Source organism: Opisthocomus hoazin, chromosome 1 (assembly GCF_030867145.1).
Source record: "Opisthocomus hoazin isolate bOpiHoa1 chromosome 1, bOpiHoa1.hap1, whole genome shotgun sequence".
Taxonomy (NCBI): domain Eukaryota; kingdom Metazoa; phylum Chordata; class Aves; order Opisthocomiformes; family Opisthocomidae; genus Opisthocomus; species Opisthocomus hoazin.
In genome coordinates this window covers 157075659-157102486 of record NC_134414.1, presented here as the reverse complement: position 1 = coordinate 157102486, position 26828 = coordinate 157075659, and the positions used below count along the sequence as shown (strand labels likewise).

Genomic DNA, 26828 nt, shown 5'->3' with positions numbered 1-26828 from the left:
GCCCTAAAAAACTCTCATCTGCCTCTACCAAGCAATTGCTGCTTAGGGCTTGGCAAGTGACTTGAATCACATCTATTACACGTTACTCATATCATATTCCTTTCTCCATGGCACTTGCAACTACAGCTGGAGCCACTGGGAGCTTGGCTTTGATCATACCAAAGTGCTATAAATGCTGAGTTGGTTTCTGGGTGTTTCTTGTTAATCACCTATCACCACTAAATGACTTTGATGTTAACATCTTTATATTCATTTCCCATTTGTAAGCTAGACAAACCAGTACTTTTTAACTTGACAAGAATGTTCTGAAAATACATTACTAATGCCTACAAAGCACCTTGACATTACAGGAATGAATATCATGGGAAAATCCATGAGGAAATTCAAAATTTTATGTTCACAATGAGGTTTAAATACTGTGCAGCAGGAACAGCATAATACTGAATTACGGAGACAAAGCTACTGAACAAAAGCCTGTTTAATGAGCCCTGACCACCATGTTCACTGAATGGAACAAGACACCAGTAGTGACTGCCTTACTAGCATGCGCTGATACAATCAGGTGATATGTAATCATGTAATTAGCATGCAATGTCAATCTTGTAATGCATGCATAAAAAGCAGGGAGCCTTCCTCCAGTATTTTATGCTTTCTAACTTTTTTTAACATCTTTTTTTCCTTTGAGGAACACCATGTCTCATTACTCGTGGACTTGGGCCAATACATCTGAAGACCTCTCCCAGTATTCCAATTCAATTGCAAACTAGGTGGTAAAAATTCACTTTGTGAGGTACTGGTTCTCTGCCACTTGTTCACATAAAAACCAGAGAAGCAAGCTCTGACAAACCCTGAAGGCACAATCTCCTGGAGGGACCAGAACAATTGAGAGGCATACGGCCATATACTAGGGGTATGTCAGACCCTACCAGTGCCTGTTGTACAGGGCTTCAGACCCAGTCCAGGCTGACAAGGGGCAAGTGTTTCTTTTCCAGCTCCTCAGCTGTACTCAGTACTTGCAAAGCTGCAGCTCAAGATTTAAGCCAATTCCACTGAAATGGTTAACTGTGAAAAAGTTATTTAAAGTCAAGATTTGGTTTCAGAACTATACCTTTATAAATAGCTGTAGTATCACAATTATTGTCCCAGGCTATCTGGCTACACCTTTACACTTCTTTGTGTTTGGAATGGCTAGAAGTACATTTATTTTAAATAAGACTCTGGAACATATTTGCCAAATGTGCTATGCGTTTCGGGGACGATATACTCTGCAGCAAGCTCTGTGGCCTTGAAAAACTCAGTGTCCCTACTTAGAGGTCTGTCAGCAAAAGTTCATTATACTGCCAAATACAACCTGAACATCACAGAGCACAGAATAAATTCAAGCTTTCACTCTATTAAACCTTGAGGCATTTAGAAACATTGTTCTAGAAAAGGCTCTAATCCTCCTGTCACCATCTCACTATGAAAACGGAAAATGTAATTCCCAAGGAATGTACAAATATGTGGAAACAAATAATGAACAACATAAATAAACATCCTCTCCCACTTTACCACTGTAGCTGATGTTGCACTGCAATTAACAGCATGCAGTGCTCACTTCTCATAAACATCGAGAATGAAAATTAACGTTAAGGCAATTTTTCTCTGTGCTTTTGCCTCTGGCCCTGTGTAGCCTCTTTATACTGAGGAGCAATCAGGCTGTACAATATCCGCTGGCATTTCTTGATGATATTCAAAGGTGATTTTTTTGACTTTCTACTTGGGAACTAATATCACAAAAATACTGGCCCTATGCAAAGCACAAAACATGTTTCATATTGGTTTATTGCACTTCTTTTTTTTTGTCTCTCACAAAGCTACCGAGCAGCAAAGCAAGCTGTTGGAATCAGACCTAACATTCACTGAAGACATCAGACAGAAAGGCTCCTGTGCAATTCAGTAGCTTTCAGATGATGGTGCTGAGTTACAGAGGGTCAATTATTTTAACCCGTACAGAACAATTTCCAACTTTATGGGCTAATGAATATCTATATCTTCAGCATCCCAGCTTCAAGAACACCCCTCTCAGGGATTTTCTTTGAAGAACAGTATACACGATACAGCTGCACATTTTCCAAGTAATAACAAAAAAAGTAGACTGTGTGCAGTGGAAGCAGGACTAGAGCAAGCAATTCTATCCTTTAAAAAAGAGTAATTAACACTCTCAATTTGATAGCTCTAGTGGGTTTGTCATTAAATCCATTAGTAGATTTATCAATGCATCTATCATTGTGGACCTTCAAAATATTGCAAACCAGAATCCTCTACGCTTTATTTGTTTTACTTTACAATGGAAGCCTGGATTAAACTGATCTCTCACTTCTCTGCATTCATAGGAAGGTAGGAAAGTTGTTATCATTTTGCTAAGAGTCACTGCCAACATGCTGTTATTCAATCCCTCTTATCCATCCCCAAGTACACCTTCGACAGCAAAAAACACATTGCTAAAATCACAAATCACCTTTGGCCAAAACTAAGTTGATTTCTTGGCTTCTGGAAAGTAACAACAAGGAAGAAAATAAGACATTTTGGGGCACTTGAAATTTAATCTTCATCTACCTACATTTGCAGTCCTTCTGGTTTTTGGCAAGTTCAAAGCCAGGCCTACATTCACAGGCAACCCCACCTTTGGGTGTCTCCCGGCAGATGTGCGCACACCCATGATCTTTGTTCATACAGTTCATACCCTCTGCAATAAAAAGAAAGAAAAACAGAAAATATTAGTACCGGAATAAAATTGCAAAATAATTATGTGCATCCAGTCCTCCAGTGATTTTAACTGAATTTTTGATTTTTCATCTGGACTGTGTCCCACGAGGCAAAAGAACACAGCTGAAAAGAGGCATACAATCAACAAAACGGTGTAATAAAGGACAAACCTCCTCTGGGGCACACGCAACAGAAACTGCTGTGGAATACAGGGTGTCTCTGCTGCATGTAGAAACCCAGGACTTGTGGTTTCCCTATTCCATATCCATATTCTAAACTTTCATGAAAATATCATGGATTTAAAGGATACTCTGTTGTCTGTCCCACGGGTGATTATCAGAGTTGAATAACTGAGCTCACCTCTTTTTTCCTTGTAGAAATTTAATGGTTGTTACTGTCTGGTGCATTTTTATTTGTCTGTTAATGTGCTGTATATTTTCTAACACACAAAATCTACCAAAGATTATATCTGAGCATTTTTGCTTGGAGCTGTTTCTTTGCTGTTTGGTGTACATCTCCATCATCTGTGTCACCCACCATAAGCGCAGTCCATCTCCAACAAATCTACTACTGCTTTTCAACTTTGTTCACAAACAAAACATACCAGCTGCTCAACAAACCTCTAAGTGCCACGGGTAGATTCCTCTTAATGTTTATGCCAAGAAGCAGTATTCACCAGCTTTCTCTTCATCACCACAGGGCCAGTTTTAGCTTTCTAAACCATGGAAGTGATTTAGATACCGAATGCGCCTTATGCTCTTGGAGGCTTTCATTACCAAGTTAACTCAAATCCCACATATTCACAGAAATCTTGAACTCAGTCCTTCTGGGTCAGCATCGAGCATTCCTTGTGTGAACGAGGGCTAGCTAGATTTGCATTACAAAGCCTCCCCAGACTTCCCCTTCGATATCTGACTTGGAAAGGAGAGACAAATTCTCTCAGAGTACACTGACAGAGAATTCGCGGCGTAACTCATCTCACTACCATGAAAACAGCATGTATTCCCCAAAACACTGGTGAATCCAACACCAGTGTGGACCCAGCAGCTCGTCTGTCACTCTGTAACATGGCTACTCCTACCTATTCCAGGCTAATTGCTCAAAACAACCCCAGTGTTTTTCGATTTAAACCTACCGTGACAATGTACTGCGAACAAATGTTTTTTCAGGGCTGTTGCAAAGTTTTTGCTTCCAAAGGTGAAAACAATCACTGCCCTCCTTTTTTATTCTTACAGAAACTACATGAACACACCTGCCGCCTCCAGCATCTACGCAGAGACTGCCCTTCGGCTGACCTGGTCTCACACCACCAAACACTTCAAACCAAGTGGCAAGGCTCTGTGATCAATTTAAGTAAAAGTTTCTCTGCATACGAGATAGTTTTTCACAACACCAATTAGTGTATAACACAGCTACTAAGCAACTTTTTTGACAAAATTCTGAGGAGGAAATGCCACCGAAAGCCAGGCAGAGATTTCCTCGGGTTGACAGAAGCTAGCAGCTTCAGAAATTGTTTGCACTGCTCAGATTTACCTCCGAAAGGTTTCTACTGGCAGAGCAAAACACACATCACCAGTCCAAGTGGGTATTTCTGTTCATCTCTCCTACAAAAAATATCAGTATCTTATATCTCACCGACTACGAAAACCAACGTTACAGACAACAGATACATTTTCCTCTTCTAAATTCCCCTCTGTGTTGGCCTTGATGGGTATAAAAACTCGCCAAAGCGCAAAATAAGTAACTCTCTGTAAACTGCAGCCTGGACAACAGACGCTATCACAAGTTCTAATATGTACTATACACTGTACTCAGTAACATCCTACGCATCGAAGTGAGGTAGGAATGCTTTGTTTGGCTGAACAGATACAAGGAACCTGGGAACGGCCCTATTGCAGGTTCTGAGGCATTTTCTAATCTCTTTCTCTCCACTTCTCCCAACAAAGGATTTCAGACACAATGTGGTCGACAAACGGCATTCCTGCGCACGGGCGCTGTGTTCAGCGAGGGATCTGGGAAAGAGAACACATGCCTGATTGAGTCACGCTGCTGAGGCAATGAGCAGGGAGGAATTAGATAGTTGAAAGCAGGCATTTAATGGCCCGGAAGTGTAATGAAGCAAGTCCTTTTCAGTGTTTACTTACAGATACCCAGTACCTGCCATTTTTAAAATCACTTGGGAAGACAGAAATTGTGTACTGCTAAAAATATTGGGAGAAATTGAAGGTCAGAATTCTTCAATTTTGAAACAAACATGAAAGACAATGCAGAATTTTATGCTGGTACTGTAAGACCACAATATTTCAGTTACTGTATTCACAGGCAGCTGGAACTGTAGAAAAACTATTTCAGTTCCATGTGTAGCTGGAGGAGAACACCCCAGAAATCTCCTAAGCCTGAAAACCATTGTTCCAGAAAATGTAAGTTTTTCTGGTGAAATGAAAGAGCATTATTTCTCAGTCAAGAGCATCTACAACGAAACTTCTCATTTATATTTTAGCATTGTCCAAAATGCTTAAGAATTAAATTACAAAAAAATCCTAAACAAAATTTTGTTTAGGCCTGAAAAATTATTTAAATAAAAATACAGCAAAAAATATTTTGGCTTGTTTGAAAATGTAATCTAAATTTGTGTTAATTTGTAAGTAGTTTTGATCATTCTAAATTTTAATTTTTCAGCAAACGCAGTATTTGGCCAGATGTTGTCTACATCAGTCTACGTACACAAATGATTTATGAATTATTGTTAATATACAAGATTTACTTTTTTAGCGAGCTGACTCTTCAGCCAATACTGAGCCTTTAAGAGAGACAGCATATAAATCACACTAAAAAATACAAAAATATGCCAAATACCTTCCTACTACTAGTTTAGTCGCTATACAAATGCATATAAATGGGAGAGAAAAATACTCCTAAAATGACTTTGTTCAGTATTCTCTTTAGAAGGATGTGGTCCAAGCTCTAAAATTAACTAGAAATACATACAACACCTCACATATATTTTCCTATACTGCAGCTGGATGGAGTGCACTGCTGTTGGTAAAATAACCGGCCTGCTAACCGTACACCACTCTGCTGTCGCGGAAGTAGAAAAATGTCTGAGTTATCATCTCCTCTCACTATCACCTCCTGAGAAACTAAGTTTTGCCTTATTTTAGTTAATGCTTAGCAGCCACCTAACGTGCACATGCTTTTTACATAAGGAGCCAAGAGCATGAATAACAGCATGGAAAAAATTCCCCTGCTGTTAAAGGGGGATGTTTCCTAAGGGTCCCAGCGCCTGCCTTGGTGTTCAGCCTCCCGCAGCTCCAGCCAAAACGCCGCGTCCCCTCTGGGGGTAAAATGGCACAATCAAGGCCAAACAGCTTGATTTGTAGAGATGGGTGGAAAACTAGTTATTCCGGTAAAAAACACTACAATGGAAAAACTGGGTGGGATTCCGCTGCTCATTTAAATGTATTTGAAGTTCTTTAAATGACCATAAGCCCCAACTCAGCACCAAGAGTAATGCCCGTGCTTCACGTCTTGCTCCTTCCTAGAGCCGACCAATGCAATGCAGAACCAGGGAAGAGAGGGGAAACAGCTATGGAATTATTCTAGGCCCTTCCCAAGATGGTACAGAATCACGCCCACAGCAGTTTTACTTCAGTGTGTTGCACGGCCTAGGCAAAACATCAGGCCATGGATCATCTACCCGAGCCTCAACCAGAAAGCATTTGCAGAACTACGGTTTTTACCACACAGCCTTGTGGCTCCCCTCTCTCTCCCATCGCGTGTGCAACTGCATGGCTTTGGTTTTGAAAACAAAGAGTTGTTCCCAGCTGCTTCTCTTGATTTTTGCAGTCATCCGTGTGTCCCAGCCTCTAGAACTGATGTGACTATGGGTCAAGTGAAAAACCATAGTTCCCAAATCAAGGGAAAGACTAAATGTTGATAAAAGAGAAGCCTGTACACCAAAAAATCCTTACTTTATCATCATGACACTAAAATGTCCAACGTTGAAAGGTTCTAGGTTATTCATATAAACTGTTAATAAAAGCTGTATCTTAACTTCTTATGCTGCTACTCAAGGTAGTCTGTAAAGCCTAGCACAAAAATGGGTGCGTGTTCTCTTTGGCAGTGCTGGCAGACAGTAAAATAAACTTTTCACACACAGACACATTCTCAGCAAATTTACATTAAAAAAAAGACACCAAAACAGAATCCAAAGGAAAACACATTACAAACAGGAAAAGAAAGGCCACTTAAGAAAGGAAAACACTCATCTAATTAAACTAAATCCTCTCTCAGCGTTTTAAATATGACTTGAGAAGCTCTCTCCTATTGCATTCCTGGATTTTTTCTGACTTTCAGTTACAAAAGATTGTTCATGGGCGAGTGGCAGACATTGTTATATGACCAACAATCCAATGCATTTTTGTTCCTGCCCTCACAGAGATTTGGGTGTGAATCTACTACCTTAATCCAGTCTGCCACCTAGTTATCACAAATCCCCTAATAGTGCTGTTCTGCAAAATGTTCAGTCTGATACAACGACCTCTCCATTGTATTATGCTCTAAAAATGTTTTCAGCTCAATGGCTCTGAAAGTGCTTAAATCAGGCTGACTGTGACAACTAATGTACTGATCAGCCTTCAGTTTTCATTAACGCTGCCTGTTCTTGTCTTAATTAAGACTTCTAGCAATTATTTTACTCTGTGGTTCATCGGACATGCTTACATTATCCTCTATGTTGTCGTAACTTCACTTACTATGTATTTATATTACTGCTATTTTTTATAACTTCCTAATAAACATGCTGATTACCAACACAGTCTGAAAAAAACTACTTTAAATTGCACCAAAGATACAACATAGTAATAACTCTTAGAATATTGTCAGAGTATATGTGATTGAATGTGGCAAGAAAATACAAGAAATCTTGAACTTCACCCATGTACACACACTGACATGCACAGTAGCATGTGCATCACTTGTACTCAATCCACAAAGCTACATAATTGGATTCTCTTTTTTGTTATTACAGTTGCATCCTTATTTAATTAAAAATTTAGTCTTATTAAAAATCATTTAAAAGTTGTAGATATGGTTTATGAAATTCATACATCACACATAATTTGTATGATTCTGTTCTAATAACTTCTAAAAGAGTGTCAAGTCATTAAGTATAAGTTACATGCAAGTCATTGAGCTGCTGGTCTCAGACAAGCCAGTGTTTAATTATTTATGAACTGTTTTACACACTTTTTACGAACATACCCTGTATGTAAAGTAAAGCATAAATCTTTACAACACAAACAAGCAATTGTTGTGGTTAGTTTCTCTCCATCAATCTTAGTTATAGGGGATAATTATTTCTGCCTGGGTAGGGAATCCACGTGGTGCTACGAAGCTGCTACCAGTGGTACTCAGGACTTTCAGGACTTTTCTCTTTTAGAGAACTTCTAATTTAAGGAATGGTAGAGCTCAACTATATCAGGATCAGTTGACACAGTTCAATGGTATCAGTATGTATTATATATCATAACAAAATATAATAATATCAAATATATTGTACTTACAATAACTATAAAGTAAGAAACTGAATGTAGCATGAAATAAAATGTCTTTAGACCACCTGACTGTCACTTGTGGTCATTCTCTCAATGCCTGGTGCTAGAAAGAAGGGAATATGTCTTCAGCAGCAGAGGCAGGAAAGAATACAAGAAGAAACAAGCATTCTCATTTTAGTTGTTTACTAAACTATTAACATAGTGGGATTTTTTTTTGTTGTTCGTTTTCTTTTTAAAAATTCCTGTGAGAAACTACAGCGCTACCATAAAACACATTGATCAATGACCAAACAATTTAGAAGCCTGACAGAGACAACTCCTCTCCCCTCTATTGTTTTACTCTGTTAGGAATGGAGGCCAAACAAAACACACGAAGTTTCTGATGGAGACAGGAACATGATGTTAGCGAAATGGCTGAATGACAGAGCTCAGAGGGTTGTCATCAGCAGCGCTGAGTCTAGTTGGAGGCCTGTAACCAGTGGTGTCCCCCAGGGGTCAGTACTGGGCCCAGCCTTGTTCAACTTCTTCATCAACGACCTGGATGAAGAGTTTAAGAGGAGTGTGGCCAGCAGGTCGAGGGAGGTTCTCCTTCCCCTCTACACTGCCCTAGTGAGGCCCCATCTGGAGTACTCTGTCCAGTTCTGGGCTCCCCAGTTCAAGAAAGGTGAGGAGCTACTGGAGAGAGTCCAGCAGAGGGCTACGAGGATGGTGAGGGGACTGGAGCATCTCTCCTACGAGGAGAGGCTGAGGCAGCTGGGCTTGTTCAGCCTGAAGAAGAGACTGAAGACTGAGAGGGGATCTTATAAATGCTTATAAATATCTGAAGGGTGGGTGTTAAGAGGATGGGGCCAGACTCTTCAGTGGTGCCCACTGACAGGACAAAGGGCAACGGGCACAAACTGAAGCACAGAAAGTTCCAGGTGAACATGATGAACTTCTTCCCTCTGAGGGTGACAGAGCACTGGAACAGGCTGCCCAGGGAGGTTGTGGAGTCTCCGTCTCTGCTGATATTCAAAACCTACCTGGACAAGGTCCTGTGCAACCTGCTCTAGGAGAACCTGCTTTGGCAGGGTGGTTGGGCTAAACGATCCCCAGAGGTCCCTTCCAACTCCTACCATTCCTTGATTCTGTGAAAGCACAAGATGGCTATTTCAAGTCAAATGTTACATTATGCATGTAAATTTTGGTCATATAAAAGCAGTTAGATAGTTGACTATCCAAAAAAAAAAGAATACTGTTAACTTTTTGGCTGGCTTGTGGAAAGCAGCACCCCCATCTACATCTGTGAGCATCCCTGCTTTGGCCTTCTAACTCCAGCATCTTGTGTGCTTCACAAGAGTGAGGAAAATCAATACTTGGCTAAAAAACCGAATTACAGTCAACTAATACATATGGTCAGATCTTAGCTCCATTGAAGATGAAGGATTGTTTTCCAACAGCCTGGGTGTGACCTTCAGGTTTATGTTGCACAGTTGCACCAGATCCTCTGGACATTTCTGGCTCACTAATAAGGGCTGGATTCTTGGATGTGAAGACTGTCTGGGTGAGCTTGCCTCCCCAGTGAGAGCCTAAGATGCTCTCATCTCAAAATAGAGTATGTCCTTACATGAGGATAAAAACACCACCAAGATTTGCTCTCTTCAGCAAGAAAATGGAGGATAAAACTAATTGGTTGAGGCAGCTACCCTTCCTCAGCTGATCACAATGTCATGGGTACAAAGCATCCATCTAAGAATCGACCACTAAAGGTAAGTGAGAAACCTCACATTGGGTATGTCGGAAATGTAATAAACTATGCCATGGTCTAATGTTTTTCATATTGTTATCTGAATGAACAGAAGACTTTTTCTGTCATCATCCCTGAAATAAGTTGCTTGGTTGTGCCTAAAGCTTTAGGAAAATACAGTTGTTTCAGTGACTACAACTGACATCAAGAGAGGTTGAAAAGACAAGACATAAAGCAGGCAAACTGACCCAAGAAAACAGAATTCTACACTATTAAGTAGGTTGGCTGGAGAAATCCTGGACATCGTACAAGAAAACAGCTGCTGGTATACTACAAAATAAACAAATTCAAGTTTGTTTAGTATTGACATGTGTTTTCAGTTTGGATATAGAATGTGCTTAGGGACAGCATCTTCAGCAAGCAGGCTTGCAGTCTAATCTCTAACAAGATGTTCCTGCTCTGAGTGGCAGCCAGAAAACTGCATGTGTAATCCAGCCCTGAAGAGGGGTTTTGTCTTAAGATTTAGAAATAGGCATGTGTCAGAAATATAATTTCATTCTGTCAGTGGTAAAAGCAAAGATTTGCAATTCTGCAAAGGTACTGTAATTTCAGAAAAGAGGATAGAAAGATTAAATGAATGATGGGAGTGAATGGACCAAGTTTAATTTAGCAGAAAAACTATGCAGGTAGGGAAAGAAAACAGATTCAAAAATTTCCAGAAAGCGTCAGCAATTCCTGTGGGACCAAGAACAGAGAATAAGAAAGACTGGCTGACATCCAGCCCAGGTTGGTTGTGACTGACTTGTGGTTGTGTAATGGCTTTCTGGTGGCTCACGCGAAAGGCGTTTGGCAGTTCTAGTCTGTTTCCCACATTGCAGAGCTACCAACCGATTCTGCTGCTCACTGAAACCCCTTCTGATCATCTCTGTTACCTTCTCACACATAGACCTGGGTTATCCTAAAGAAAATTCAGCATGATAGGCCATGGAATGTGTGTTGCTGCTGCTCTGGCAGAATCAAGGCTGTCAGTCTCTGCCAGTATCTACTTGGTAGGTGACATTACCACTGATTTCACGCAAAGGGAAATAAATGGCAGGGGAAAAGAAAGAGAAGGACAAGAAAGGAAAGCAAAACAAAACACAGAACACTACTACAATCTGCTTTTAATTTTGCTTCACCTTTAAATCGCAATTCCTTAAACAGTAAAGCAAAGCAAAAGAAAAGATTGGTTTTTGGGGAGTCACTGCCACACAAAGTCCATTGGCAGATGGAGGCGACCCTGAGGGCAGACAAGGTGGTACAGAAGGCATAGCTGAGAAATGAGCTTTCTCCGTTTGAGTCTTCAGCACCACTGTCATATTTCTTGATGCCTTGGTGGGAGCTAATAAACCTTGAGTAGTTCTGATATCCCAGAGATGTGGTGCTACAGCAGAGCTAGCAAATGACAACATCATCAAGGCATGCTCAAGTACACTCAGATGGGCAGGAGTTTCAGTAACTACAAAAAAGTCCCAAGTTGTTGCAAAAATGAGAAACTCCCAGGTTATTTCTGAAAATACTAGGCCTCTGGGGCTCATATCATACTAGAGACATGAAAACCCGGCTCACTCCTTTCTAAAAGGTTCTCTCTAGGGATAAAAAGTACCTATTTATAACATCAAAAAATTGTAGAGCATTAGACTAGACCATGGCAAGAAAATGTTTTTTCATTCCCTGGTCACAGGAAAACTCCGTCTTTAAACAAAACTTCTCCACCTCCTACCAAGCGAAACTTCTCAAAAAGATGTTGCAAGGTTTGTAGTCCTCCAACAAAAAGACTTAAAATAATCTCAGAAAGAGTCACTTTCCACAAATACAAATAAATCTTTTAATTGAAAACATGGCTTTTCATTAGTGTTTCGTAAGAAGGTTTTGATTGGGTCTAACCAAAGTTTAAATCATAATAGTATCATTTGTGAAAAGGTAAGGCAAAAGATGGGATGCTGGGATTATCAAAAGAATCCTAAAATCTTGTATTTTTACCTTCTTCTGAAATCTGCACAGCTGACATGAGACAGCCTTGGTTTCCAGAAAGAAATATTACTAATGAAATATTTTAAAAGTAAGTATTTCTAGGACATTTTTTTAAAAAACATAGCATATATTTAAATAGGCAGAATAACAGTGAAAATTTCAACAACACTTTGCTTTGCAGGAACTCCTTCCCATCCCAAACTCTTCCCAGGAAAATTTCGTAATTTCTTGCAACATTATATAATCAAACATAAAGTGAATATGTGCCTGATCAGCACCTTTGGAAGCAAGTAGAGATATTTAGCAGGTTTACTCTCCAACTGTTATTTAAGAAAGCTATTTAGTAAATAAACCTTGCAAAGCAGCAGGAAGAAACAGACTTCTTTTGGGTTCTTATTAAGCTTTAACTAAGGCGCTTCATTCCCCATGGAACCAGCTGACGATGAAAGGCCCTGTATGTGTGTCAGGGTTTACTTTCAAACTCCAAATGGAAGAATGACCTCAGCAATGCCTATTCTGCATTGGGAATATTCCCACAACTCTCAAATTCTTTCTCAGGGAAGTTACAGTCTCCTGCGGCCTCAACTTATAGGCACTACCTTCTAAGGCATAATAAACCCCAAATCAGACAATGTTGCCTGAAGAAATCTGATACTAATTTTGCTGTTTCACTAAGATTATTTTATTACCATGAACACAAGACGTACAGGCATTTCTAAGTGTTGACGGCTGGAAAAAGTTTCATACAGGCAATAGATTTTGTCCAATTTTCTTTTTACATAAACAGAAAATACACCATAGGACTAATAAGCAAAATAATACATGATATTATATTTAACTGTATATACGATATACTGTTATAGAGATATGTATCATCATGTATGCACTAATTTACAGATATTATGACTATTCATAATTATATTTAATGCTATACATATTAATGCATATATAACCTATTTAAACCTCAAAAACACACTGCAATAAATGATGACTATCCACTGCTCTACAGGTAAACATGGAGAACAGACCAAACGATCATCTTACATCAGGACTATCATTTTCATAGGGCTAAACATCATCAAGATTCAAAGCTCACTGTTACTTTCTTCTTTACAAAACAAAGCACTGACCATCATGTTAAGGAATTCACAGACTTGCCCCCATGCACAAAGGACCATGTAGTACAAAGGTGGTCAAGAGATAAAGCAATAGAGTTTCTAGCCTCTGGTTCAGGTTTTTTGGGGTCGCTTCAGCTCTAGAAAGCTGGATGTGAAGCAACATCCGCACGTAACTGTGCTATAGTCCCCAGAGCTTCATGTTTCCATCAACATTTTGACAGTACAAAAATCCAATGGTCTAAGTTATTGCCCAACAACCAAACAACTGATTTCTATCAGCTGTAGCGACTTTCAGAAAAATCATATACAACCTGGAACCAAAATTTTAACGCAGTTTTGAAGCCATTGAGTCAACTACAGTTTCTCTCAAAAATTAGATGAGTATACTTAAATAGTATGTTTATACACAGCACAAGTTCTTTTTAGGTGTAAAGCTGTCTTGTCTTCAAACATCAAGGTTTGTACAGCCCACTTCCATGCACCACTGGCGTGCAGGAAATTGTTTGTCCCTTGGTGAGGTCAAACTAGAAGATGCACTCTAGGGTGCCAGAAACAGCACCACAGAGTGCAGAATGGACTTCATACGTGTCCCCAATTTCAATACATTCCCCTCTTTTTTTATCTAAAAACACATACATATTTCACTGATGAGTATCAGAGAAATCAAGCAATCCAAATCAGAACTGCAGTGGAGTCAAGAAACAATAAAATGATACTATGCCTTAGAAAATGCTCTCTCTTCTAAAGTTATTCTAGAAAGACTGTCAATACCTGAGGACAATGGAAGACTGAATATGACAGGCAAAATATATGTTTGCAAATTGCCTTATGAACGGGCAATTTGAGTTCCTATCTCAATGTTTTAAGATGTGTGTAGTAGCTGGGGTAAAAGCTAAGTTATCTGAAGTATTGTCATAACTAAATAACTGCTTTAATAAGCTCAAAATGTTTGGCTCCTCCATTCTCCTCTGTCTCTTGATTGACTATTTAGTGAGTCTGGTGCTAAAGCTCATAAATTTCAAAACTCTTTCAAGTTTTTTTTGTCTTTCTGATCAAAGAAATATTTATGTATCCTTCCCATATTGTGTCTCTTTAAACCATTGGCTTTTTCAAAGTGTTGGTTTTTTTTTTTTTAATGCTATAATGTGATGCACACAGAGAGGTAAATGATGTCAGAATCCTTTCTGCCCCAAACCAGTCTATAAATCTTCAGAAAAGCAAAGTTCATGGGTGCGTTGAAAAGGGGCTCAATCTGTTTGTGCTTAAAAGAAAGTCCCCCTTTTTTTGTGTGTGTAGAATAACAATGCCAAAATGTGTTATTCCAAAGAACTGTTGCCATGGTGATGCCATCAATAACATCATTTTCTGCATCCTTGTCCTTTAAACACATAAGGAACGCAACAAGCATTGGTAAATGTGAAAAAAGAACAATTACCTTTTTTCTCTCAACAGCAGAGGAAGCCTTTTTTTCACCTCATCAATAGAAAATTTTGTAGAAAGGAATAATAAAGACTGTTACAAGAAGCACCAAGAAGCCTATTAGTAACAAAGGCGCTCTTTTTTTTCCATGAATAATTACAGCTCTTCGAGAAGAAATCAGCCCAGGCTAAGGACCCTTTGCAAGCTTTAGATGGTAAAACAAACATTTGACCATACAAGGATTTCCCTTTCATGTACCTTTCCAAGGAAAAACAACTAAAATCCAGAGTGAAATGGGAGAAAGAAAACCCAAAGAAACATCTGCTGCAATTAAATTTAAAGAGCCCTGCACATTCACCTAAAAGACTCATATCAAAAGCAACTAGATTAGTGACAGAATCAATATAAATTTCAAGCCAGCAGGTTAAAGATGTCTGTGGTGGGAAAGTTGGGCTTTTTAAGCAGTATAATAACAGGAAGCTATTCTGGTTCTGTACGAATGGGGGCAAACAAGATTTCAACACTAGATGTGTTACCAAACAGCTATAAAACACCGTTAAGCTTAAAACCTCAAAGATCAAAGGAAAATGGTAGGTAGATATGCTTACTACACTAAGTCAGTTCATAAACAATGGAACCTTTACCAAAGCAAGATTTGACTGCAGGGGCCTAGAAAAGTCATGTATCATACAGCCAGGGAGCCCTTCCAAAACTGCACTTGTGTCCTGACTCTGATGGGCAACAGGCAGACAGGAGCTCTGAATGTGCTGCCTGGTGAAGGTCAACGTGTCGTGTAATGGCTTGTTTATATCTTTTGGGCCTTTCCCTACATACCTCTATTAAGGTCAGAGGGTGAAGATGATGATGGGAAAATTTTCTGCTTCCTTCTCCTTGTGTCTAGATAGTAAAAGGAACTAAGTAAAAGTGTGGATGAAAGGAAGAAAGGAGTGACAAATTTCAAAGGTAGTTGGAGCACGTGAGTTGGAGATGCGGATAGGAGTTGGTAAGCTCAGACACGTATGTCCTACAGAGTTAGACCAAAGGGCTGTTAGGGTTAATTGCAGCAAAGATATGTAGCAGAAGACTTTAACCAGGTTTAAAGCAGTAAAATGAATTTATTCAGATGATGCAAGTCCAAAGTCTCTAGCTGAACGAGAATGGTCTATGAGTAAAAGACAACAACCATACCGCCGCATTTACAATGGAAGGTCTCAGCTAGCTAGGAAAGGGAATTCAGGATGTTTGAATTCTTTTCCTGAACACGTTACTGTCTTGCATTGTCCTTCGATTTTTCACTGCTTCTGTGTCTCCACCTCTAAAGTGAGAGATAACGCTTGCTCATTTTGGATAACTCCTTCAGCTCTCCACTTGTTACTGTGGAAATCCTAAAGGAATTGTGAGCCAGTAAAGATGAACCACACATGGAGATGGCAGGAACCAATTCTTTTCCTTTCTGTCTTAGAGCCTCTGCAATGCTTCAAAGTACTGCACTATTCAATTCAGTTTAAATGCTAACACTGACTGGATTCTGGTTCATGGAAAAACAGCTTCCACATTCCGCCTAGATTTCAACACATCTAAGAATTGTTTAGCAAGCTGTGTTGAAAGGCTTTAACAGGGCAGCTAATGGGCTAACAGCTTATTTGAGGGGCTAGTCACCAAATTCCCCAGAAAACAAAAATCAGTGAAATCTGTTTCTCACTATCCAAACATTACCCTTTATCTCTGAAGCTGAAGCAATAAAAGACAAATTCTTGGAAGGAAATGTTCTGATTCCCTTCCCTTCTGGTTTGCCTGAGACTTAGAAAGAAAAATGTCTACTTCTGTAGCTTCCCAGCTGGCCTCCAGAGGCTGGAAGCTGAACAGCAATTCCCAGTTTCTAGATCCCACAGATCAACACGCCTGCATGGTTGTCAACAAACCAAACCAATGGCTTTGATGAATTGGTGAGAGTCTCTTGAGCTCCTCCGAGATACTTTAAAGGCCACTGGAAGTTTATACACTTAATTTATGGAGTAAGTATTAAAAGTGTACATGTGTTTTGTTAAGCAACAGTTTCTTAACTCTGTTGGACTCTGTGCCTGGAAGGACACTTAGTAATTTTAATTGCTTATAGGTTACCTCAGAATGCATACAATACATAAAGGTCACTTCAATGTGAACATGTTCTTGCACAGATCTTTGAGAAAATGATTTTAGTTTTTATTCTGAAGAGAGAAAAAAGCTTCTGAGATATTTTAAAAAGATGTGCCACTGCTTACAGTATTATTCTTTTTCATCAGTAACAAAAAACCAAAAATAAATTCCTTACAATAATCAGGCATCCGCTAAATCATTCTCTTTCTCTGTTCCCCGAATCCTCAGATGGAATTTCCTCCGCTTCATCATGTAAAAGTGTACCACATTTCAATGGAAAAGCAGAAGGAATGATGTCAAAATTTTAACTCCCCTATGCTAACATATTCTGAATACTAATTGTGCTTCTCAAAAGAGAATGATCTTTCCATTTTAGGGATGCTTGCAGGATGGAAATCTGAAGATGAACCCATAACCGTGCCTTTGCGGCTATTTACAATTAATAAGACTTCCACTGTGGCAAAGGGCAGACCATCAGAAAAAAGCAAACTACATCCTGCCATATCACAATTAAAATTTTAGTTGTTTTCATGGCCTCTGCAAGAATGCATCCACCTTTACATCACCACCATTTCTATTTGAATGGCTCCATTGCCCTTACGTTTAAGTCACAAAAGGATTTTTTAAATGTTCTCAAAGGTAGCACTGGAAAGCTTTAGTGCCATATTTCTGGCCACAACCTGCACAACAAAAGCTAGCAAGTATGTCTTACAGCTGTGCTTTTATCACCAATGAGGTAACAGGGTAAACTTTTTGTGATACATCTTTGTTAAGGACTTGCCAGGCCGTTGACTGAGAGAAAAATGAAAGCTGGTGAGTGCGAGGACATCGCTCAGATGGGGAAAGCAGATGAGAGATGGGTCCAGGGGAAGAGGCAAAATAAGGAGACGAAGGAAGCTAGACGGGAATGAAGGGCCAGTCAGTCACTGCCACTCAGAGGATTTGGACAGAGGCCTGGAGAGGACATGAGTAGTAATGCTGGCACACAGCACATAAGCAGTCAGGAGAGAAGGTCTCGGGTCTCAGTCTCATGCTGGAAAGAGAAGTCCCACAAAGGGAAGGAAAGCAAAGCCGGTTTTGATGAAGTCCTGGAAGTGATGTAGTGTGGATATGAAATAGAGAAGGCAGTGTGCTAAATACACTGGTAAGTTAAATTCTTTGGACCTAGAATAACAGGAAAAAGATAACATGGAAAAAGTGGGATAATGGAGAAATGAATGGAAAGGATGGCAGACAGAGGGAGTCAACGAACACAGCCTTCAGGCTTACCAGAAAAAGGTGTGCCACTCACTTTTATCCCAATGTTCTCCAGTGACATTATATGACAAATGCTTGCATGCCACTTGAAGTTCTTGGCTTGAGAATATGTGTGGTTTTCAGCATCTCCAATAGAGTTTTGTGGGAAGGTTTGATTTCATCTACTACAATCTTTCTCACCACAGCTCTGTATGACCAGGCTTCTTGTGGGGTGATATCAGACCAAAGAAACATTATGAGCATTCCTCTCTGCCATTGGCATAAAGACTATCATTATCAATATCCAACAAAGCGTAACCATGGAAACTCCGTATGTTCAGAAGCAAAATACTGGGCAATCTCTTAATCTGTGATGCAAACAGGAGTTTCAGTCTCCAGGTGCTACACTGGATGAGCTTAGCATTCTTGACTGCTTATGAAGTTAAGTTCTTCGTGTGTTCAACAATACATTTCTTATTTCACACACACACAAAAAGCTATAATTAGTTGGGTTATTAACATAATTTAGAATAATTTGTGGACCTGGAAAGTTGCCATAGGGTGTGGGTTGCATGCCATTTTAATAGATGGTCTATGGTATTTTTGGGTATCACTGATGCACTTTTTTTTGCGCTCACTGAAACAATAAAGGAGACAAAGAACATGCACTTAGGCATGACTTCAAATTTCAAAATCTAGTTTGATGGTAATCCACATCCTTAAAAATTACAGGCTACTATAATCTGAATTAAACCCAACACATGCACAACAAACTTCAGCTACCTCACTCAGCCAGCCAAGGAAGAGAACACAATGCTACTTTAGGAGGTGTGTGTTTAGCAGATTGGAAGCACTGCCCTCCCTTTTTGTGTAGAACTTGTTCTGCCAAAAGGAATGCAAAAGATAGGCCAAGTGGTGGGTGCCAGAAAGCAAAACTGGGACAGCACCCCCTAAGCCCCTCAGAGACACCACAGGAAGCCTTTCTCCTTTCCCTATGCCTCCAGTCCTTCTGTGAAGCTGCTTTTATGACCTTGCCTTCACAACTCAGACACCTAAATTTATAGATCTGGCACATCTGCTAAATAGGATTTGTACTACCCCTGACTAACAACAGTGAGCTTCCCAGCACTAGGAAGCCATTTTACATTATTTATAACATTGTTGCTCCACATTGATGCCACCAAGTTTCCATCTTCAATTTCATGGCATGAGCAAAAGGACAGAGATTTTCCTTCCATCTACTGTTGTGAAACACTATTGGCAGCCACTCTACTTTTTTTCTCCATGACGGCAATTGCCAGATTTCATAAGCAATGAGAGGGTTGCTATGTTACTTTTGACCCTGACTCTTGTCTTCCAGATCTTCTCTCTTGCATGCAAGTTTTATTAACGTCAACAGCCCAAGAAATAATAAGAAATCAGACTAATATTAGGTAAAATCACATAATCTTATAAATAAACATTACTTTGTAAAAGGCTTTGAACAGATGTGTTTTTCTAAGATGACATTTGTAGTCACAGTCCTACAAAATAGTGTTTTTTTAATGAAACATTGAGTAATTGAAGATTGATAATTTAGAAGAGTCATTGCCCTTTACATGGAATTTATGATGTTGCAAGAGCTTTCAGATCCAAAAGCTATAGTACAACGCAATAATCACTGACAATCTTTTTACTCAGCACAGAATTTCCTTATTAAAAGAGTAGCTAGGAAAGGGTCTCCATTTGAACAGAGAAGAAAACTGTCATTGACTTGGTTGCACTAGGGGTCCCAAGCTGCTAATGTCAGAACAAAAATGAAACTGTTTGGAAAGTTATTTTGTGGTCATCGATCACAAGCCATCCTACAAGAAGTCCCTGAGGAAAGTGTATGAAAGGACTTCTAAATGAAACTGCCTGTTTGGACAGAAAATTATACAGGTTCCTTCTCCTAAGATGACGCAAACTAAACCTGCTATCTACTTGCTGAACATTTACTGCAGCTATTGCTTCTATGTGAATGATACAGGGAATTAATTTACCATCATGCTGTATAAATTACCATTACTGCTGTCACAAAATTGCGTGACAGGGATTGTGATAACCTGACATGCACAAATTGTGAAAGCTTATTTTTTAATGATGACCTCTGCATAGGTACCTTTTTAAGAGAAACAAGTTGTGGGCAGATCTCGTCAATGAACAGTATTATTTTTAGTTTAATACTCACAACTTCTTTGGTTCTATAACAACTTTTTGGAGTCTAAAACAGAAGATGTTAAGTAATTTCTCCCCCTCTCAGACAAGGTCAAAGGTCTCAAGAGCTAAACTTCATTTTCTGGGAGTAAGAATAAATTAATGTGGATTCCTATGCCACACAGTGACATTAAGAATCAGCGTTACAGGAACAGTGTCAAAGAGAAAACCTGAAATAGGAAACATACTCAACTGAGACAGAGTTCTCTGGCATTACTGAGATTGCTTCTTGATAATTATGCCTGTTTTCAATATCTTCAAAAGTTTTCCAAAGATAATAAAGAAGTCTGAGGAAAATTAAATAGCATTGTTCTCATAGCAAGGCCACTTCAGTCAGCGATTTTAAATGCTACTTCTCACAGCAAAAATACTGCTTCTCAGAAATCTCTAAACCAACTGCAACTTACATGAACAAACAGTAAACCCACATTGGAGGCTGATTAGATTCTACTAGTAACTCTGCAGAAACTAAGGGATGTGAAAGTGGGAAGTCTGTATTTTTTACAATCCATCTCAAATAGTTTCTGTTTAAAGTAGGAATCCAGTCTTTGTATTCTCCCTGTATGGTTAAGGGAGAGAAATACCCTCCCCTAGAGAACAGAATCTCTCTCGGATGTGTGACATTAAAAGCACAGAGACAATGTTATTATCCCTCAATTACCTCAACCTCTTAAGATGTTTGTTGGTGAACTACAATTTTTCCAACATCATGTCAGAGGAATGTTTTTTGAAAGATGATTAAATACATTCACTGTGCTGCATAACAGCCAGCTATCATGTCAGTTTTATGTCTCACACACAAAAACTGCTTCAGCATCACAGACCTCTTTAGTTCTGACTCCACGGAGAGACGAGAGACAAAATAGAAACACTATAGCCATTTTGGATAAAATAAAGCAAGCCACTTCTATAGGCTGTCATGAGCAAGAAGGCAGGCAGTTTGTCTCCTGGTTAGACTCATCCAGTCTGTGGCAAATAGTGCAAGTGACCCAATCAATTCTTAATAGAATCACAGAATGGTTTGGGTTGCAATGGACCTTTAAAGGCCATCTAGGCCCAACCCCCCTGCAGTGAGCAGGGACATCTCCAACCAGATGAGCTTGCTCAGAGCCCCGTCCAACCTGGCCTTGAATGTTTCCGGGGATGGGGCATCGACCACCTCTCGGGGCAACCTGTGCCAGTGTTTCACCATCCTCATGGTAAAAAATCTCTTCCTAATATCCAGTCTAAATATACCCTCTTTCAATTTAAAATCATTACCTCTTGTCATATCGCTACAGGCCCTATTAAAAATTCTGTCCCCGTCTTTCTTATAAGCCCCCTTTAGGTACTGAAAGGCCGCAATCAGGTCTCCCCACAGCCTTCTCTTCTCCAGGCTGAACAGCCCCAGCTCTCTCAGCCTTTCCTCACAGGAGCGTTGCTCCAGCCCTCGGATCATTTTTGTGGCCTCCTCTGGACCTGCTCCAACAGGTCCATGTCTTCTAATACTCTTCTAATATTGAAAATAGAAAAAAAGATAGACTTCATGAACAAATTGTGAAAAAAAAATGTGAAAAAATATTACTGAACAGTCATATGACTCAGAGACTAGGAAAAGAGACTAGAAAAGTTAAACTATGACATTCCTGTCCTGTGCAAAGTATAACACGGACGAAACCTGCTGGTTCTGAGAAGTTATGAAATGCAGTAAAGGGAACAACGATGTCAAGACTACTTCTGATGAAAATGAAAAATTTCTAAGTGTAATATAGTGGCACCGTGGAACAAAAAGCAGATTAGCAAAAGACTTGGCACTTAGACCTGCAAATTACAAAACACAGCAGAAAAGCTGACAAATCTACCTCATTCAGAAAGTGCAACAACTACACCTAAAGACTATATCAATGTTTCCTCCCAATCTGTAAAGGACTTTCAACCTACTGTTCTCTGCCTTCCCTGTCACCAGTATCACTGGTGACCACTTAACCCTTGGGGGTGCCTCGCATTTATATGTTCATGTCAGTCGATGCAAGTACCAAGAAATATAGGTATCAACTATCTCTTAAAGTTGTTGCCTTTTATTTTGGAGGTATGTAGAACCTTTCCTCGGCTTTTAGCCACCACACTTCATTATAACAAGTAGACGCTATTTCTGAGCTGCCATGTCAAAACTTCATAATGAAAGCTGGAAGCATAGCACTGAGGGTGTCAGGCTTGCTGGCTGTGTTGTCCACAGGGACTGCAGTCCAGAAGCACACGAAACTAGAGAAAACAAAGTGATTAAAACTACCTGCATGTTGAAGGAAGTGGAGAACAGAGAAGATGGATGGCATAGAAGGTTTTTGACCCTTCCCTCAGGACTCTCCTGCGTGAGAAGTAGGCTGAGCCCTTCCTTTGGGCAGCTGCAATAGGGATGCAATGGGAAACATGAGCTGAAAACTGAACAAATAGAAGAATTCCAGAAGAAATACCATGTCAAAAACTAATGGTAATACTTTACACTGAGAGAATGAGTACAGAGTCCTGAAGTATATTTGACTTATGTGGTAACTACACCAGTAAATATCATAGGTAGGGCTTCATAATAATTACATGCCCTTGCAGCTCACCTGATAATTACTCTCAATTCTATCTCTGAGTATTCACCATATCTCTGCTCAGTGGGCTGGAAGATCAGATGGGTATATAATTCAATGGTATTTTTCAGGGCTAAACCCTACTATTACATGGTGCAATACTTACCATGAATCATCACCAGTATGGTCTATACAGATGTTGGTTAAGAGTAATAAAATTCCATATGATTGGAGACCTGAGTTCAAATGCAACAGATACATCTGAATTTTAAAAGTAATGCCCATGAATGTTGCATTCCCTTTTTAGGCATGCTTTCAACGAATTTCACACAGATAATTAGCTGACAAAAGTGTTTGCTGAAACAGCAAATTTGAAGCTGGAATTACACATTATTTATGAAAAAAAAATATTTTGAGTGTATGTGAACAAGAATTCAGATGTAAGCTCTGATTTTCAGAAATGCATTTGCCCACTCATGGAAAAGTCATTTCTTGCACGATCTGTGCTTTTAATCAGAAATCCATTTTACATATAAAGAAATTGTGAGCAGCTGCCCACAAAAAAAGCTGTAGATGAAGATGTATTCAGATAAAGTTGTGCCCTCAAAGGCTGCTCTACTGGACTGTGCACAGGAATACTTCTCAGGAAGCCTGATCTCTTCCAGTCCCTGGAGGAAATTCACTGCAGCTCCTGTGCCTCTGTTTCCCTCTTTGGTCTCTTCCGCCTACTTAGATAGAAAGCTCTTTGCTTCAGCTCTGTGCTTGCTCACTGCCCGAACGAACGGGCCTAGCAATACAGATCCAGGAACAGACCCACCGCTGCTAGTCATCATTGTAACATAAATGATGAAGATATGACTTCTAATGGAGCATCTACATGTGGACAGAAAAATTGGATGCAATCAAATAGCCTGTTCTTTATGAACAAAGGCTCTGAGCTGTAACTAGTGGAGAGACTAAGCCTCCTCTTCTGTGCTGCTAATCATTACTACTACCAGATTGCAGCTGGGCCACTGAATCCAAATCAACTTCCTTTAACTGCCCATGATCTATAACCAGGGAAAGAATCCCTGCCAAGGAGTTTAGTAACGATGATCAAAAACATCCGGCTAAACCTTTTCCAAAGAATAACACCGTATTTTGTTCTAAAAATAATATAAGTTTTTCTTTTAAGCATTTAAAAAGATCTGCCTCCCAGAAATGAAAAACAATGGTTTTCAGCAACAAATTGAAAGTGTAGAGAAAAAAGGCCATGGAAACAGTTGTACTTTGCAAGCTTAACTTGAAATACTGGAACGTTGCACAGTTTTTGACAAAATGTTCATAAGCACAAAGCACGTTGTAATTTTGTAACCAGCCAGTTCTAGGTCTGAAAGTCCAAATGGGTTTTCTGCTAATTATTTGATACAATTTCTGGGGGTGGGAGACATGTCCTTCCAAATGACACCCCCTCCAAGCCCAAGTGAATTTGCTGTCAGGACATGAGAGGGATTATTTTAGCCTGGAGATAGCATTTTGAAGAGAGATATCAGAGATATTCACAACCTGACTGGACACAGCCGTGAACAACCTACCCTAGCTGATCTTGCTTAGAACAGAGGGGTTGGACTAGGTGATCTCCAGAGCTGCCTTCCAGCCTCAATTATTCTGTGATTCTGTGAAAATTAAGAGATTCTATTGCCATGTGGAGCTCATGGAACTTGTGCTATGCTTTACTGACATGTGCAAGTCCTACTGAAACAGATATTAAAATAATAAAATAAGAAGTGTTGACTGCAAATCTTTAAAAAAATAAGATTTCTGAAGGTGGACTTGAACACATTTCACATAATCTTGATGAAGAGAAAAAAACACTGTGCATAAAGCTGCGCTATAGACTGAATATATCTATATATCTATGTGCCTTCTTATGCAAGATGTATAATGTATTTTCTCTTTCTTCTAATAAGCCCTTGTCACAGTATGACATGCTGGTAACATCCCAGTCTTTCAGCTAAGACTGGAAAGGCTGGAAAAAGATTAAAAACTTGCTGCCTCTGGATTTAAGGGAGATAAGGATGGCTCTCCGGGATGCAATATCTAAGGCACAGGCAGTGCAGCCTTCAAAAAGAAAAGCCAAACGTGGAGAGTTTCAAAATAATTTGTATGCTATTTTAGAATTTGCTTTGTAAATAAAATAAAATTATTGAAAGGGAATAGAAAAGAACTTCACATAGTACCCTAGTCTGGGAATGTGAAGAAGTAGTGCAATACATACTCCGAAATCTTACCTCCTCTCCTTCTATCCCCCTCTGAACTACGAACTGATCACTGTATGGGGTGACTCCACTGTAAGAGTTCGTAAAGAAATTTACCCTAATTACTGAACAAGATTTTTTAACTTCAAGGTCATTGGGGAACAGTTTCAGTGTTGTGGAGCCAGACACGATTTTTTCCCATGTTCATTCAGGGGCAATTTTAGAAGCACCTACACAAGCTAGGTGTCTCCCAAAATCTTTTTTCTCCCTCCAGGTCAGTGTTGGACTTCTCAAAAAAGACAAATCTGGACAAAGCAGCACAGCACATTATTCTGACTTGGTTATGTACATTTATTTTGAGGTACTCCTAAGGTTACAACTGTAACATAGATCCAGAGAACACTATTTTAGCTCCACCATTTCACACACATCCCCACCTGCCTACCTACATATCTATCATCACATCATCAGAACACTAATCATAGTAAGTCTTGCTGTCCTAAAATTATCGAATAATTTAGGTTGTAATATGCCGTTAAAGATCATTTGTTCGAAGCTTCAAAGTTAGATGGGGTCTTGCATTGTTGGGTTTTGCTTTGCTGAAGGTACCTATTTCTTTGCACAGCAAGAACCATGTTATGCTTGGTGAAATGGCTTTTTTATACATTTGAAAACTAATTCTGAGGATTTTTACAATAAAATCGTCAGCCATTTGTTGTGTAATTACTGCTGAGTTAATGTTGGTGATACTCGTCACTTTTATTTTTGCCACCTTAGCAACACATTTTTATTTAAAAAATCTAATTAAAAACCAAGTTTTCTGCATGGAGGAGATACTGAAACGATATCACCTGAAGAACGATCACCAAACTCTCTCTCTCTCTTTTCTGCCACTGGAGATCACCACCTTATCACACTTTCTTCCCCTGCTCACCACAGCCAATGTTTCCCTCAGTGCATCTAGCCAAACGTGGAACAGTTGTGCTCAGGTCATATTTACTTTTGAACATTCTTGTTTCTGTTCCAGACCTGAAGATTTTACATGCTCAAAGCTTGCCAGGTTTTCCATGTCTGTCACGTAAATCTGAAAAAATACTCTCTCTGCTGAAAACACCTACCTTTCTTCTGCTGTTAGAGGATCCCAGCTAGGACTGCCTTACTGTTCTAACAAGACATCTTCAAGACACTGTGAAGTCCTCCAGAGTTTGGGTAGATCCTCAGCTTTAAGATAATTTCACAATTTGTTTAAATTTCAATATAACGTAAGTTCTCCTTGTTAACACTATTTTAAATCCTCCCTGTACTTTGCTTAGAAAAAGGATGGAGAGAGTTTCGACACCTGACTCCAGTCAGCTCCCGTTTCTGCAAGCTAGGGCATGGCCCTCAGACGCCTGGAAATCTGCCAAAGCAGCTGTCATCGGGGGGGAGCTCAAGTGCCCCTTGCCTATGGTTAAGCTCTGCTTGTGCGGTGATGAAAGTCAGAGATAGAAGAGATCCCCAGGTGTGAAAAGAACAGATATTTGCAATTGATCATCATACTTTAGTAGCAGATCCACACTTCCCTACCCTTGGTGCTACACTGGATTAATGACCAGGAAATATGAAGAGCTATTATTCAAAAATGAAATGCCGTACTGGGGGAGAGAGGGTTCTTTTCTATGTCCTATCTATTTGTGGGATATTCACTTCCAATTTTTTCTTTAATCTATTCCAAATACTGGGTCAAATCTATGTGCATGTGATAAGAAACTTCCACCAAGTGAACATAGGCTGTGGGAAGAGCTTTAGTCTCCATATCTAGTCATATCTATTGTTTATGTAGTGGAAGAATCAAAAAAACAAACAAAAAA

The 26828-nt window shown here is 39.6% G+C and overlaps 1 protein-coding gene across 5 annotated transcripts in view; it reads right to left on the bottom strand.

Moving 5' to 3' along the window:
- The window catches only part of SCUBE1 (signal peptide, CUB domain and EGF like domain containing 1), a 218334-nt gene that overhangs the window by 103883 nt on the left and 87623 nt on the right, over window positions 1-26828 (bottom strand). For all 5 annotated transcript variants that reach the window (XM_075443399.1, XM_075443432.1, XM_075443410.1 and 2 more), the window contains exon 5: window positions 2603-2728. In XM_075443399.1, the coding sequence (XP_075299514.1) occupies window positions 2603-2728 (126 nt within the window). The remainder of the gene's footprint in view (window positions 1-2602; window positions 2729-26828) is intronic.